At 40.9% G+C, this 16,993-nt stretch overlaps 1 protein-coding gene across 1 annotated transcript in view; it reads right to left on the reverse strand.

Annotated features, from left to right (window-relative positions):
- Window positions 1-11,424, reverse strand: part of fbln2 (fibulin 2) — a 29,685-nt gene extending 18,261 nt beyond the window's left edge. Inside the window, exons 1-2 of the mRNA XM_058051907.1 lie at window positions 11,343-11,424; window positions 8,902-10,186 (exon numbers count right to left, since the gene is read on the reverse strand). Coding sequence (XP_057907890.1) covers window positions 8,902-10,153 — 1,252 coding nt within the window. The 5' untranslated portion in view covers window positions 10,154-10,186; window positions 11,343-11,424. The remainder of the gene's footprint in view (window positions 1-8,901; window positions 10,187-11,342) is intronic.
- Window positions 11,425-16,993: the final 5,569 nt, after the last annotated feature.

Below are 16,993 nucleotides of genomic sequence, written 5' to 3' on the forward strand. Positions count from 1 at the left end.
TCAGATAAAATTATCCTTATTTTTTTTTAACATCTGGGCTAATCAGTGCTTGGGCTGAGGAAAAAAGTAACACATTAGCACTTCCTTTCAAACTGGGTCAAGGAGCAGACGGAGTAAAAACACATTATGCAGTTTACCGGGAAAAAAAAAATGCTTTAACATGGCAGTGCATTCCAGCTTTGAGCTGAGCCGCACTTGTACCTTTCACAGGCAACATATATGGAATTTATTCCTCTTAAATATAATAACAGTATATAAAGACTAGTAATTACTCATAAAGGTCCAGGGTGTATCCTGCCAGCTGGGATAGGCTCCAGCATACCTCCACAACCCTCATGAGAATAAGCGGCGTCGAAGATGGATTAATGGATGGATAGATGGGTTCCTTCAAATTTTTTGACATGAAGTTGTATGACACCCCCATCAGCAGTGTAGTACATAAACGGTGATTTATACTCCTTTTCATCCGGTGAGACAAATTCTGGTCGGCTTTCAGTGATGAGTGAACAACTGTTTCTAATATTTTGACCCTCTCATGTAGCTAATGAGGTAATAGAATTTAAACACAAGCAAATCTAAATCATTGTCCCAAACACTAGTATAATATTTTGAAGGTCTAGGAATTCCCAAGCACCGCTCCTATCATGGAAAGAGTGTGCGCACAGTATATTTCTGTCCGGCAACAATGTTGTGTTAAGAACACAGACATTGGCGGTTGTAAAACTTTGGTGGAGGTATGTGTTGTATCAACAATCTTTCTTAGAAGTTATGCTGCGGTACATAGTCACCTCGTAAATTGACAGCAGTGTGAACTATAACCATGAACTAATGAACTAACCATGACAAATCAGAGAAACTCACATAAACCCAGTCTGGATAAGGTTATAAAGCCATTTCTAAAGCTTTGGGACTCCAGCAAACCACAGTGAGAGCCATTACCTACAAAAGCGAAAATATGAAACTCATAAGCCCACTATAAACCCACTTTGTACCTGTAATTCTGATGCCAGATAGGTCATTTACTGTGTTGTAATGTGTCATAGTAATGGTAATGGTTTTATTTCATTTGAATATGCATTAGATTACAATTGAATGCATCACATAATGGCCGGCCAACCAAAATTATCCGAAAAGTAGTTGTCCAAGAGATCCCAAACGACCCCACAACAACATCCAAAGAACTGCAGGCCTCACTTGCCTCAGTTAAGGCCTGTGTTCATGACTCCACCAAAACACTTGGCAAAAACAGCCTGCATGGCAGAGTTCCAAGACGAAAACCACTGCAAAAAGAACATTACGGCTTATATCAATTTTGCCGGAAAACATCTTAAGTGGGGCGGCACGGCGGGCTAGTGGTTAGCGCGCAGACCTCACAGCTAGGAGACCAGGGTTCAATTCCACCCTCAGGAATCTCTGTGTGGAGTTTGCATGTTCTCCCCGTGCATGCGTGGGTTTTCTCCGGGTACTCCGGTTTCCTCCCACATTCCAAAAGCATGCTAGATTAATTGGTGACTCCAAATTGTCCATAGGTATGAGTGTGAATGGTTGTTTGTCTATATTGTTTGTCTGTGATTGGCTGGCGACCAGTCCAGGGTGTACCCAGCCTCTCGTCCGAAGACAGCTGGGATAGGCTCCAGCACCCCCGCGACCCTTGTGAGGAAAAGCGGTAGAAAATGAATGAATGAACATCTTAAGCGTACCATACCAACTATACCAGCAGTAAAATATGGTGGTGGTAGTGTGATGGTCTGGGGCTGTTTTATTGCTTCATGATCTGGAATAACCATGAATTCTGCTATCTACCAAAAAATCCTGAAGGAGAATATTGGTGACCTCAAGCTAAAACCAACTTGGGTTCTGCAGCAGGACAATGATCCAAAACACACCAGCAAATCCACTGAAAAAAAAACACAATGAAGAGTTGCCTACTCAAAGTCATTTTGTCTGTTTCTCCTTACTTCATGTCTTTTGCTCTATTTTTAAACTTTTTGTTCTGATGCCTTTCCTGACTACCTTGTTTATACCATAAGAGACTCCAAAAACACTCAGAACCTGTGATTGTGCATAATTTAAAGATTTGGAATAGAGAAATAAAAATAACCTTTACGGTTACAAGTTTTTAAGTTTTTTACAGGCATATGGAACTCTCTAATTGTGTTCTATCCATGTGTTAAAAATATATACAAATGATGCCTTTGAAGAGTACTGAAGAATCAAACTGAAACGATGGGTGGACACACAATAATAAACCATGTCCGATAGTTAGCTGTGTTTATTTCAATGTGGTTTTGAGGGGGGTCTCAGGAGCACCCTTTGGCTAGAGGTCTGTCATTATATTTGTCTATTAGTACAAAATGCACCACATACTGTGTTCTTGTCCAAATCCAAACCTGTGACATCACTCCTTTTGGAAAATATGTAGGTAGAATAACAACAGGTACGGCTCTCAACATGTCTGGAGGTGTCATAAAGCCACATTCTGCCACTAATCAAGGCTTGTGTGTCTTGTCTTATGTAGCTTTAGAGGTGATGTAATATACAAGTAAACTGGGCAGTTGACTAAACTTGTGGCATTTCATCTTCATAGATGATTGTTGGTAAAAGCTGTGAAGTATTGTGTATAAATTGCGTATATAGACATTGTGTGTTCACAGTCCTGTGTTCGTCTTGAGAGGATGACACCATGTCCCTCTCACCTTCAACATGAGTACTTACAGCGATATAATGCCTTCTGAAGCACATACTCACCGACCGACAACAGCTGGCTGTGACATAATAGGCAGAACTCCCCTGCAGTCAGGATGACTTCATTTCTACTACAAGTCTTGAATGACAAGTTTTGTCTTAATCCCCGTTGAGACTCTTGGCCAGTAATCGTGTCATTCATCTTTTTTTTAATTACAGTGTTAAAATAAGTTGAGGTAAGCGATTTCGTGGTCGCCTCGGGCTTTGATGGGTGCACGCAGTAACCCCCAATCCTATTACACCTCCTTGCGGTTAGTTACCCTCCATCCATCTGCAGCATAGAGAATATGACGAGGCGGAACTGTCATTCTTGGTTACTTTATTTGTTGTGCTGCAAAAAATGTTCTAACAGTCTAACAATGCTGCTTTTGGAGTCTTCTTCTTCTTTCTCTTTCGGCAAATCAATCTCCTCCATCTAACAATGTCTTCTCACACCAACTACCCTCATGTCCTCCTTCATTAAATCCATAAATCCTCTAAATGCAGCATCCTTCTACCAATATATTTACTATGTCTCCTCTGGACATGTCCGAACCATCTCAGTCTGGCCTTCTCTGACTTTATCTCCAAGGTCTCTAACATGTAATGTCCCTCAGATGTATCTGTTCCTGATCCTATCCATCCTGGTCACTCCCAATGAGAACCTCATTCCTGTCTTTTCCTACTACACACAAATTTCCCTGACTGTAGATTATTTACAGTCTTATTTCATGGTGTTCTGATTATTTCTATTTCTTATTTCTGATTATGTCACGATGCGGCATGTCTATGTTGCGGTGCGACCCCAGGATGCAGAGAGCAGGACCAAATGCAGGTAAAATAATTTATTCTAGTTATTATAGCAGTAGAAGAAAACACAACTCAACTTGCTGACGGACAAACAACAATAATCCCACAAAGGGAGACGCACACACGTGAACTAAATAGACACTCAAATTAGGGACAGGTGTGGGTAACTAAGACAACGGAGGCAGACAAGGCAAAACAGGAAGTCAGACAAAATAAGACCGCGCAAAAAGGAAACCAAAACCCAGACCGGAAACTCAAACCCAAACTGTCACGTGCAAACCCACACAGGGCGTGACAGATTATTCTAATGTGTCAGCAGTTTTTATGATTTATAATTACTTCAGTAATGATTGCATTAATTAAATTACAAACGTGAACGTATTCGCAGACATAGGAGTTGGCTTTTGGATCATTTGGAGTCTTTGGATTTCATTGTGTTGTAAAAAGTGTCGCTGGTCATGAATAACTTGCGAGAGGGATCACCATACTCACCAAACATTCATTCATTCATTTTCTACCGCTTTTCCTCACAAGGGTCGCGGGGGGTGCTGGAGCCTATCCCAGCTGTCTTCGGGCGTAAGGCGGGGTACAGCCTAGACTGGTCGCCAGCCAATCACAGGGCACACATAGACAAACAACCATTCACACTCACATTCATACCTATGGACAATTTGGAGTTGCCAATTAACCTAGCATGTTTTTGGAATGTGGGAGGAAACCGGAGTACCCGGAGAAAACCCACGCATGCACGGGGAGAACATGCAAACTCCACACAGAGATGCCCGAGGGTGGGATTGAACCCTGGTCTCCTAGCTGTGAGGTCTGTGCGCTAACCCCAAGACCACCGTGCCGCCCACTCACCAGACATGTTGGACTTTATTTGTGAAGTGGACCCAAGAAGGGTCTAATTGGCTTTGGATATGGTTGTTGACAATAACACATTGTTAAGATAATAGACGTGACTACCTGCTCATCTCGCTATAGGAAAGGCAAACAAACTGTTAACAGATGCTAGCAGATTGCTCAAAGAGGCATCGGCTGCCAGGAGCCCACACTTTTGACACAAGCGCCTCTTAAAGCTAAATGAAAACCTATTAGACGCTGTAAGGACTAATGGTGCACTGAATTCTTGCAGCCAGTCCTTGGTTGTGCTTCTCAAACACACAGGTTGAATTCATTTTCTACAGACCGAATATTCAATTGGTTTAGTATGTTCAGCGGCAATATTCCTGTTATTCAAGCTTGCTTCCCTTTTCATTTGTATTCTCAAGGTCTGTTCCCAACCCAGAAAGCAGGAAAGACTCATTCAAAGCACCAGATGTCTTGATTTTGGCCTAGATGGAGCCAAAAGGATGTGTGTTATTAATTATTATACCAATATAACACAAACATGAATAGGACGTTTGTCTTATATTGTAATATTTTTGTGTAATTTGTGTCTTCACTTTACTTGCATGTGTAGTTTATGACTGTATTTCTGCATTTGGAGCAATTTCTTCTCACAGCGTAATACAGCTACATGACATGTGCATAAGACATCCTTCCAGGCAGGACATTTTGTGGATGGCAGATTCACTGGAATTCTTGTAAATGACCTGGAAGGCACCTTGGATCAACTAGAGCTCATTGATATTTCCAGCGGTGATACATCGGAAAAGGCCGGAAATCTGAAATCCACCCTGGATTTCATACTTTGGGGAATAGATCTGTTGATCTCACGTGCAGCACGTTGTGACAATGCTACTGACAGAAACTCATTGTTTTGTCCGCAACACCTCAGAGATATAATTGTGTTGCATCAGCCATGCTCTGGTTGAGCTGAACATTATGGTGGGGTTGTACTATAAGAAAGCGAGCACATACGGAGGTGTGCTTCAGATGAGCTGATAACTGGGAAGATTGGGAAACCAACAGGGGATACAAGTAATCACACCAGCTCTGGAAGGAGCAGTGTGTAGCGTCTGGCAATCAAGTCACAACAGTGGCCTCATTCATCACACGTGTCCTATGCCACTCACAGGTACAACCACCACCCCCCACACACAAGAAATCCTATACTAAGTCCAGCCCGGCATCAGAACACATGAACAATCCCATCCCCCTCCCCTCCGGAGCACATTCTGCATCTGTTTGGACAGACAGAACAAATGAGCTGGAGTCACTGACTTGAGAGCAGAAAGCATTTATTTTGGAACATGCTCCTGCAGTAAAGGTGTGTTCGGTTAAAAAATGGCTATGGATGTGCGGCCTCTGTCAAGTACAATGACTGATCGGGGGGGGGGGGCATATAGTTGGTCTAGATGGACATTCTTAATGTCTAAGAATACAGTATAGTAGTCCATCTGTGTGAATAAAGTATCTACATTATTTGTGCAGCGTGAGAACGGGAGAAGGTGTGTTCAAGGGCGGCCAAAGAAAGTGGGACAAATCGCCGCTCGCGTTAAGCATTAAAAAACTGGGGGAGTTCTAATTCTAATTTTTTAAGTCGCCATCCACCAGTACGAGGCTGAACTTGGCCTTTCAGAGAGGTTGTGTACAGAACTAATATACACATTAGTACTATAAGGTCATCAAATCTTACCTTTGCATGCATTCCACATAGTATCAGCATTTTGGACTAAATGTGACGTGAAAGAAAAAGGGTAAAAATACAATATGGTAGAAGTAGTATTTAGAAGATGCATTCAGGAGTGGGACAAAACACTACTCGCATTGAACAAACAAAAACTGGAATTTTTAACTGTATATTACTTTTGTATATTACTAATTAATGGCCCACTTTTCCAAAACTCAACAAAATTCGATGTAGTATTGTTGTAGTTGCGTCTCAAACCACAAAGAGATTCACATCTCTACTTGTAGATTAAAAAAAAAAACATCTGTGATTAAATGAGATTAATTGTGAGTTAATTATGGACAGGGTGTGATTAATCGCAATTAAATATTTTAATCGTTTGACTGCCCTAATAAAAATATATGTATATATATGGACATGAATCCATATAGTCACATTTAAACTCATATGACCCAATAAAGTAGATCTATTCAGAAAAAAATAAGCCACTGTGTGACTTATTTGACTGTGTGGGAGCTTGTAGAAGATTCATGTTAGCCTAACATGCATGTTTTTGGGGATGTGGGGTCAAAAATCCACATAAGCACAGTGAGAACATGCAAACTCAGACTGTGAGGCTGTCGAACTAATATTTCTTCAAAAATCAAAACAACACCATCCATCCATTCATATTCACAGCTTTACATTAGCCAACCAACCAATACCGTTCATCTGCACAAAATTGTGATCTAAAAATTAAGAAGACCCAACTACCAATGCGCTGCGCCATAATAGCTGTTGCTCAATTAAAAATGTTCAATTAAAAAATGCTCAGTTAAAATGTCAAAAGGGTAGTTTCCTCAACAAGTATTGACAGGTATGCAGGTATAGTATTTATGTTTTTATGTTCTGTTTCAAACAACACATCAAACAACACAACACACAGAGGGGTTTTCCTTACTATGCATTAACATGCCACTGCACTGAAGATTTGTTTGGTCAACTGAATTCCACAGTTATGTATGCCCTGTACTTTAACAGACATGTCTACAAGGTCAAAATATGTTACTTTTTAAAAACCATTCACTTGTAGCAAGCTGAATTTCATCTCCATAGATGTAATGAAAAACACCTGAATCAGGCTTAATGTGGCCTGCAGCGTTCCCAAAGAAACATTTCTCACCTCCAGTCTTCAACTTTACACCTAAGAACAAGCTTGACACATACATCTGGGAGTTCACCCCCCCCCCCCCCCCCCCAGAAATACCTCAGAAAAGCATTCAGCATATATTATGCATACCTATGGAGGCCAGGTGCTGAAAGAAAAGCAGATCCGACAGGCCTGGACAAAAATCCGACCGCTTAGGTTATAGTAGGTAGGTAGGTTAAGTAGTAAATAGCAAAACTCATTAGTTTACGCACAAAATGTGTGTACTAAATGTGTCCATTACAACATATGAAAGGTTCATTTGTAACATGTTTGCTCATCGTTTGCAATAATGGTGTTGCTATGCTGGTTTTCACTCGGTACTCATCATCTCAGTACCTGCTGTAAGCAAGCTGAACTGTTGGAGAATGCGAAGGACACACATCACAGTTTGGCTAAATTTTTGTTGTAATTTCTTCAGACAGAGACAAAAATGTAGGAAAGTTGAAGCAATTTTTCCCATGGGAAATTAAATTCATTAATTCATTCATTTTCTACCGCTTTTCCTCACGAGGGTCGCGGGGGGTGCTGGAGCCTATCCCAGCTGTCTTCGGGCGAGAGGCAGGGTACACCCTGGACTGGTCGCCAGCCAATCACAGGGCACATATAGACAAACAACCATTCACACTCATATTCATACTTATGGACAATTTGGAGTCGACAATTAACCTAGCATGTTTTTGGAATGTGGGAGGAAACCGGAGTACCCGGAGAAAACCCACGCATGCACGGGGAGAACACGCAAACTCCACACAGAGATGCCCGAGGGTGGAATTGAACCCTGGTCTCCTAGCTGTGAGGTCTGCGCGCTAACCACTAGACCGCCGCGCCGCCCGGAAATTAAATTACCATCGAAAAATACATTTTATAGAGAAGTACTACAGTGTTACATCACAAAAATGCAATAGACAAAGAGACACCATCTTCGTACTTTACGATGAGTTCTGTCTTGAATCCTTTATCAAACTGCTATAACGTTTTTCGCCCAACGGGAAGCTAGTTAGCAGATGCACCAACGCGTTGTGTGCTTTGTTCGGGCATTGAGGAATGATACGGCACAGAACAAAGGTACAATTTTGTTACCATTCAGGAAACCAAAGTCTTTGGGTTCTGGGGCGAGTATGCTTGCGAAGCTGAAACTTAAAGGAATTAACAAAAGGGCACCACCACCATCAAGAGGGTAGCCTGCAGCTAAATTTAACACAACAAAGGAAACCACACCCAGCCTGGACACAGAAAGAGGATTGACAGATCGATCAGTTGACGCAAATTTCTGCAAAAAAATTAATGGGGCATTCGAAAATCGAGGTTTGACTGTCCATTATATTATTTTCACTATGCTATCTGGGGACAGCACACTTTCCATGCACAATTGTAAGGTTTTTGCTGGACCGCTGCCCGCTTGAATGCAGCGATTACGAATTCCTCCTCAAAAGACAGGATGTGAGACAAAGCGGTGTCACGTGAATATGTCATAATAGTAGCAACCCTACATTGTCTTTGCTGGGGCTCCAAATAAGCACATTGTATATGGATATAAGTGGTCATTTATCAACACACTTCAAATTTTTGTCAGCACACAAAGCGAAAGAAAAAAGTCTCTTACCGTCTGCATCTCCATCGACATCCTTAGACTGGTAATCGGAGAGGTTCTGTGGTTGTCTCGAGGACTGCTCTTCATCCTCCCTCATCCTGACTGGAGTCATGTTGGGTGGCCGGAACTGGACCGAGGGGTACGAGCCAAGTTTCTCTTTATCAGGAGTGTGATTGTGGTCTTGTTTATTACGGCTGCCAGAATGGAGTGAACCACGATTCCTAGCACGACTACCTCGACTGTGACTCGATTTGTGATGGCCAAAGTTCCTCTGTCGGGTGTCGTCCCGTTCTTCGTTTTCCTGTTGCGGTCTGTCATTCTCCAACGTCACTTTCTGTGTTGTTATTGTTTGTTGTGTTGATGTTTCTTGTTCAACAACGGTGCTTGTTGGTTGAAGGTTCTGCATGACATCATCCTTGCTGCTCTTTTCAGCATTAAAGCTTTTTTGCACATCACTCAGCTCACTTCTGTCATCATTCGAGGTGGAGCTTGAATTAGGGTAAGCGAGTGGAACTGTAGTTGGTTGGGCCAGATTGTGGATAGGGGAAGAAGTGGGTTCAGGCTGTGAGTAGTCATAATCCTCTGTGCCAAAACTGGGTGGATCTGGCTTGTAAAGCGGTAGAGTGTTTCCCAGCACTAACTTGGTTTCGGAAGGTTGGCTGCTAGTCACTTTCGAATATTCAGTTTTCTCAGTGGTTGCGACCCCTGTAGGCTTATTAACACTACGGATGTCACAGCCAGGAACGGGTGAGCACATTAACTTCCCGCCATCATTTGGACAGTAGCAAACCTGACAGTTATCTAAATGAAAGGTATGTCCTGCCTCAAATTTCTGGTTGCCGTGGGTACAACCAATACGCCCACATTGCGGACATCCATCTGCAGGCTGTAAAATGTCAATGCAGTTGTGGGAAATTTCAGGGCACTCGATAAAATGGCAACTTATCTTCCCTCCTCCTTTGGGACATGCACATTCCGTGCTTCCGAAATCCACAAAATAAGATTCCCCCTGTGGGACTTTCCCTTTGCGGAAACCTGCTTGGACACAATCGTAGTACTGGTAACCTTCACAGGCGCAGCCAGTTTGTGTACAGGTGGGACAGCAGGCGTCTGTCTCTAGAACGGTTTCAATGCAGTTCTCCAGAAGTGGGCATTCCACACCTGTGCAGTCCTTCTGGCTTAGACCAGTGTGCAGGAGCAGAACCACCCAACACAAACACAACACAAGTCTTTGTGCGTTCATTTTGTATGTGGAAGACAACATAAGTTTTCCAGTTGGATTCCAGATGAAGTCTTTCTGTTAGCCGGTGGAAATAAAAAAGGATTAGTGACATATTTACAGCTCACAGATACAGTCATGCCTGCTTTAATTTGACAGCCTGCCAAATGCGTCTGTGGTTGGGTGGGTTTATATGTCAAAATAACAATCCAAAATGTCAGTTGCTTGGAAGAAAACTGTTTTGTCATAACTTTAGAGACTGTTTAATAATTGAACTGCTTTCTCATAAAAAAAAAAAAAAAAAACATGCATGTGATGGATGTCTGAGATGTGCACACTCTGGAGGCAGGCTACCAGCACCAAGTTATGTGTGACCAGGTGTTTTCTATTTTTCTTTTCCTGTATTTTCCTTTGCGGCTGCTATTTCCACTTCACAATCAAATATGCACTTCATCAGCGTTATTAAATAGTCGGTGATATTCCTGCTTTGAAATGTTTTAAGCAGCGGCATGTCTGATTTCACAAGTTCTCAGTCCCCACGGAAACCAGAGCTTTATGAAGGTAGTAACACATAGTTGAGAAATGTCTATTGATCTTGGAAGCGTGGCCATGCACAACAACAACTCTCAACATGTAAAAAGCATGGACAAACATGACATGTAGTGTATTTTTTTCATGTCATTAAAATATATATATCTAACATCTGTTGCTGCCTTAAACCACAGAGGAACACAAAAGCTGCAGCTCCATTTAGTGAATCAATGATGTCTTTGTGTGCAGAGGGTACAAAATTATTTTACCAGATCGTTCTTGCTCTGCTGTGGCGCCTTAGTGTGGTGAAATAAGATCTAAAGGCACCCGCAAAAAAAATTCAAAGTTGTTATTTTCTTGAGACAGTCAGGTGGGACGAGCATTGAATTGTAATTTAAAGTGGGTTGGGTGTTTGGCTTTCTCAGCCTGGGGGTTAAAAGCTGACCCTTAACCCTTGTGTAGGCACGCGCACACGTGTAAACCTTGTTTTGCTTTTTTTAAGTGCTCGAGTGTACACGTTGACACAAGATATTAACAAAACACACATTTCTTCAGGCAGAAATAACTAACAAATGTGACTTTTAGAGTACAAAATACTAATTAAGTTGATAACCAAACATGCAATGCTTAAAATAACACAATAAATAATAGCCTGTGAATATTCCATAGGGATTGGACCTGCAGTATTTTATTTTCTCCTTACCTTGATTGCCTTGATTCCCTTACCCTGAAGCGTCTCTGTGCTGCTGCAACAAACTTGTGCGTAAAAATGTGAGTGAGCTCCACTGGCTGGCTGGGAGCGCCCTCTCCTTTTTTTTATTTTTTTATTAAGGGAGGAGAGGGGAACAGAGGGGAGGGACACAACACCAAGCTCAGCCCAAGAGTTCTACTACTGGCAACTCATTCCACTATGTATGCCCTGCACACGTGGATATTTGCTACTAATAATGAAGGGAGACTATTTAACATGATTGCACTTGCACTTTTAATACAGTCAAAAAGGGGTTAATGTGTGCTAAATTGAAATGGTATATTATGTCACCTTTCAACCATTTAAATACCCCTGTGTTGTTTTCTTGTTTGATCTTTAAGGTCATGCAAGTGACTTAAATAGACAAGAGTGGGAGAATGGGCATGCAGATCAGATGACAGAGGCAGCGCTCACTTCTGTGTTTGGCCCCTTACTAATCATAGTGGCCTCTTTCTGTACCTGGAATGTTCTTTGTTGTGATCAGCAAACCTGCAAGGCTCACACCTGGTTATCCCTTACTTGTAGTCAATTCTCAATGTTGTGTATACAGGGATGTATTTAGTAAGTTGGGGGGAAAGACAAACCAAATCCTTTTTTTATGTTTACAAAATGTGAATATGTAATTTAGGCCACTTTTTTCCTGCTTTTGGAATGGCACTTATCTGTCAGTTTAAGTTAACAAGCCATGCTTATACACCCCCTCCAATCATAATGATTTGAAATATGAATCTTTGAAATGTAATGTTAATGAATAGAAGAAAACTAGATAACGTACGTTAAAAAAAACTATTATTAGTAATTATTATTACCGAACAAGTGAATCATCTCAATGCTTTTACTGTAATTGATAAGAACATTAAGCAACATTTCAATTCACTCCCGATCAAAATTGACCAGTTGAAAACTTACAAAAATGTACATTGTGCTCTTTGGATTTCACATTTATTTGGAGTACAGATACAACTTCATAATTATAAGATAAAAAGATGAAATTATGAGATAAGAAAGTCAAAATTATGAGAGAAAAAGTCGAAATTATAAGATAAAAAGTCATAATTCTGGGATAAAAAAATCATAATTATGAAATAAAAAGTCAAAATTATGAGATAAACATTAATAATTATGAGATAAAATGTTGAAATTAAAAGTCATAAAAGATCACAAGAATTAGTGATTCATTATGAGATAAAAGGTCGAAATTATGAGATAAGAAAGTTGAAATTATGAGCTAAAAAGTCAAAATGATGAGAAAAAAGTCAAAATGATGAGAAAAAAGTCATAATTATGGGATAAAAAAATCATAATTATGAAATAAAAAGTCTAAATTATGAGATAAACATTCATAATTATTAGATAATCATTCATAATTATGAGATAAAATGTTGAAATTAAAAGTAATAAAACATAATAAGAATTAGTGATTGATTATGAGATAAAAAGTCGAAATTATGAGATAAAAAGTCAAAATTATGAGATTAGAAAGCTGAAGTTATGAGTTAAAAAGCCATAGCAATGAGATAAAAAGTATAAATTATGAGATAAAAAGTCATAATTATGAGATAAAAAGTTGAAATTATGAGATTAAAAAGTCATAATTATGAGATACAAACTGTGCATGTGCCACAGGTGGACTACTCTTAAACTTTGCTTCTGTGTCACGGAGCTGGTAGAAGAATTGCCAGCTTGCTCCTCACCCTCTGAAGCCTCCAACAGAGCATCACATACGCTTCAAAAAATCCTCAAGCTGCAGCGACACTGACCGTTAAGGCTGTGATTGGTCAGCTTGTTTTACATGAGTTCCTGTCTGTGAACGACTCAATCACACGGAGGACAGCCCACCTCTGCGAACACCTTATCCTCCAGTTTTGGATCTAATGACTTTTGTCATGCACTCAATATTTCCAGCAGCAGTAACACTTCCCTTCTCTCTTTAATTACCATCATTCGCTTTCTAAGGCCACCCACAGTAAGACAAAGTATAACGATCCCTTGTCCAATATATGCATGCATCACAGTTACAAATTGTACATTAAAATGTAAATCTTCTGTCGTTAAATAAAGCAAGTGACCGCTTAAACTGAAGGTTAAGAACATTTGAGGCCCTCTGACTCCAAATGGATGTCCTCTTGTTGCAGGCAGAACCAAATGTAATTGTCCTCTCACAGTAGTTAGCCTCCCCTTTTTTGTGTCGGGGCAAGAAACCCCCCCCAGCGCTGTAATGGCTCTCAGCCCACGAGATAATATCATCTGACACACGCTGCTTTGGGAGACGTAATTTCACCCCACACTGTTGTAATTTCTCATTCATGCATGCTTGAATGGTGACTTGCGCCGCTTCTAATTGCCCGAGCGCAGCAACATTAACTCTTCCTTGCAATAATCCTCCTAATGGGCTTTATTTCTACTTTGGATATTAAATTACATTTTTACTTTTAAAAGACCGTGTTTATTGTTGGTTCTCAACGTGCAGCGAGGTGACCTTTGCATCACTTTAGTGTCTGACGTCGGTGGTCGTGACATCATTGTCTCTACTTGTCCCCCACGCTCCCCCATAATGCAGCAGGCATGAATGTTATCTATGCATTGTAAAGTACATTGTCCTCCTTTTCTTTGTTTATACAGGTGTACCACATCATCTTGAAATGGCCACTTATTCCAAATTAGTATGCCTAATTAGTAATCATTCATCTAAAAAAACCTGATATCTTTACATAATATACTATAACTCATACTGTATGACCAGGGGATGTTGTCATATATCTTAAGAGATGAGAGCAGAGCCTCTGGAGTAAAGCAGCACAGGCAATGTGTTTCTCTGCTGGGAGCTAGCGCCACCACAGGAAATTAAGACCCATATGCACTGTGAACCCCCCCCCCCCCCCCCCCCTCGCTGTGTCTTGTAAAGTGCTTTCCAAGCTGCAGTTAAATGACATGCCTGCTGAAGTTTATATTTTATACTGTATAAATATACAGTGGAACAGTATAAAAATATCGTTCTCTGCTGTAAATTCACTTAATCCAAACTTGCCAGTGTAAAAGAACCGTTAATATAATTCTGTTGGAATTAATCCTTTTAAAGCTCTACTGCTGGTGATCAGTGAGGCATAAATTCAACAACTCAACTCTATTGACCTAATCCTAATGGACGTTGTATGGGACATCAACAATTTAATACTTTTCAATGTTTTATTTTAGTGATTTTAGACGTTGCCTTCATTCATCTAATTTATGTTTTAATCATGTGACATCTCCTTTACTTCAGAACCTTCTCTTTCATTGCCTTGTCAACCAACCTATTAGAAATCACAGGAGGTCATTATTCAATGGTGTCGCTAAAATCATCACACAGTAACTTAACACTCAAAAGGTAGCTAAGTACAATACATGCTTTGCTGGGCTGAAATGCATGATGGGAAGACATGAAAATTAGGGATGTTCAGATCCACATTTTAGGCTTCTAATACGATTTTGCAGCGCTTAATCAATTTTTTTAAGTGGTTAGCACGCAGGCCACATAGCTAGAAGACCCGTGTTTGATTCCACAATCGGGCATCTCTGTGTGGAATTTGCATGTTCTCCCCGTGCCTGCGTGGGTTTTCTCCGGGTACTCCGGTTTCCTCCCACATTCCAAAAACATGCTAGGTTAATTGGCGGCTCCAAATTTTCCATAGGTATGAATGTGAGTGTGAATGGTTGTTTGTCTATATGTGCCCTGTGATTGGCTGGCGACCAGTCTAGGGTGTACCCCGCCTTATGCCCGAAGACAACTGGGATAGGCTCCAGCACCCCCGTGACCCTCGTGAGGAACAGCGGTAGAAAATGAATGAATGAATGAATGAATTTTCCATAGGTATGAATGTGAGTGCGAATGGTTGTTTGTCTATATGTGCCCTGTGATTGGCTGGCGACCAGTCCAGGGTGTACCCCGCCTCTTGCCTGAAGACAGCTGGGATAGGCTCCAGCATGCCGGAGACCTTAGTATTGTATTGATTTCTTTAGAAATGGTCCATTATAAACCAGGTCACGAATGCAAGGAAAGTTTTGTTTTACACTGATGTGTTTTTTTTTTCTCCCTGGAAATATTAATTTGGTCGTGAGCACCTACTTTGTTGATTTAAAAGGTGGAACTCATATAAAAAATGAATTCAAGGTTCAGACACAGCTCGACTATCAGTTTTCCCTTTGAATGCGTTCAGTCTGAGCTTTGTGTCGATAACGCAGCTTCCATGTGAAGTGTTGATGGGGTGCTCATGTAAGCTCATGTTTATGAAATCCTCAGACATTATGTCACTCCATCGTCACATTAATTATACGCACAGTACCCACGGATCAAGTGCATACTTAGATTAAATGAAATGTAGGAGTGAAACCCAATCATAACGGCCTTGTCAAAATAAATTAAAATTCTTCCTCGCTTTCATTCTTCAGCCACATCGCTGTGTTAGTGAAAGATTTCAGACATTCATCCAAGTGGGGCCCCACACTCATCCCTCAGTGTCAACACGCCTCATATGCGTAGATTGTTATGGTTATATATAAAATCATTATCTAAGGCAGTAATGCCTTTTTTTTTTGCTTGTGTAATCTGACTCATACAAAGGTTTATGTCATCACTGTGAAACACTTCAACAGTACAGTGTATCCCTTAATCAAGCCATGCATCTCGCTAAAGGAGAAAACCACAAAGTGGGAGGCGCATGACTGCATTTACTTCAAAGCAGAGGAGCGGATGGTACGCTGAATTCAGGACGGATAATTAGAATTTATGTATTGGTGTGTCATCTAAGGACTAGTCTAAATGTCAGAGAAACTGTGTAGTGCAGGAACTATGTTTGTTTACACGTTGTATGCGCTTGCCACTAAATACTGAAAAACTAAAAATATTGAGTATTGGAACATACCCGTCAAGCCTCACATTTCCCCCGTGGAACTCCCTTATTTTTGTCCATCTTTTATGTTACTCTCCTATTTAATTGTCCTACAGGCGACAACTGCGATGGTATTCACACTTAAGCAGGGTATGTATTCACAATTTTGGAAAACATTCGAACGTTATGGAAAACGTTATGGATTGTATACTGTATAACCAACGTCCTCTGTGAATGGCTGGCCTCTCGCCCAATGTCAGCTGGGATAGGCTCCAGCACACACTCATGACACTCGTGAAAACAAGCAGCATAGAGAATGGATAGATGGATAAACAACTTAACCATCCCAACTTTTACCTGGAGACCGATATTGTTCAGAATGCGTTTGTACTGCCCCCTAGCGGGAGATAACACTTTTACAACAGGTGTCTCACTTTACAATACTGCATTTGGAGTACCAAAAATTGGGTACGGGTACTCCGGTTTCCTCCCACATTCCAAAAACATGCTAGGTTAATTAGCGACTCCATATTGTCCATAGGTATGAATGTGAGTGTGAATGGTTGTTTGTCTATATGTGCCCTGTGATTGGCTGGCGACCAGTCCAGGGTGTATGCCGCCTCTGTGCAAAGTCAGCTGGGATAGGCTCCAGCATAGTGAGAATAAGTGTCATAAAAATGGACCACCACATGGTGGTTTACCATGTATTAGCAGTGTTGGACATATAAACAATTG

This window comes from Doryrhamphus excisus, chromosome 16, assembly GCF_030265055.1.
Source record: "Doryrhamphus excisus isolate RoL2022-K1 chromosome 16, RoL_Dexc_1.0, whole genome shotgun sequence".
NCBI classification, from domain to species: domain Eukaryota; kingdom Metazoa; phylum Chordata; class Actinopteri; order Syngnathiformes; family Syngnathidae; genus Doryrhamphus; species Doryrhamphus excisus.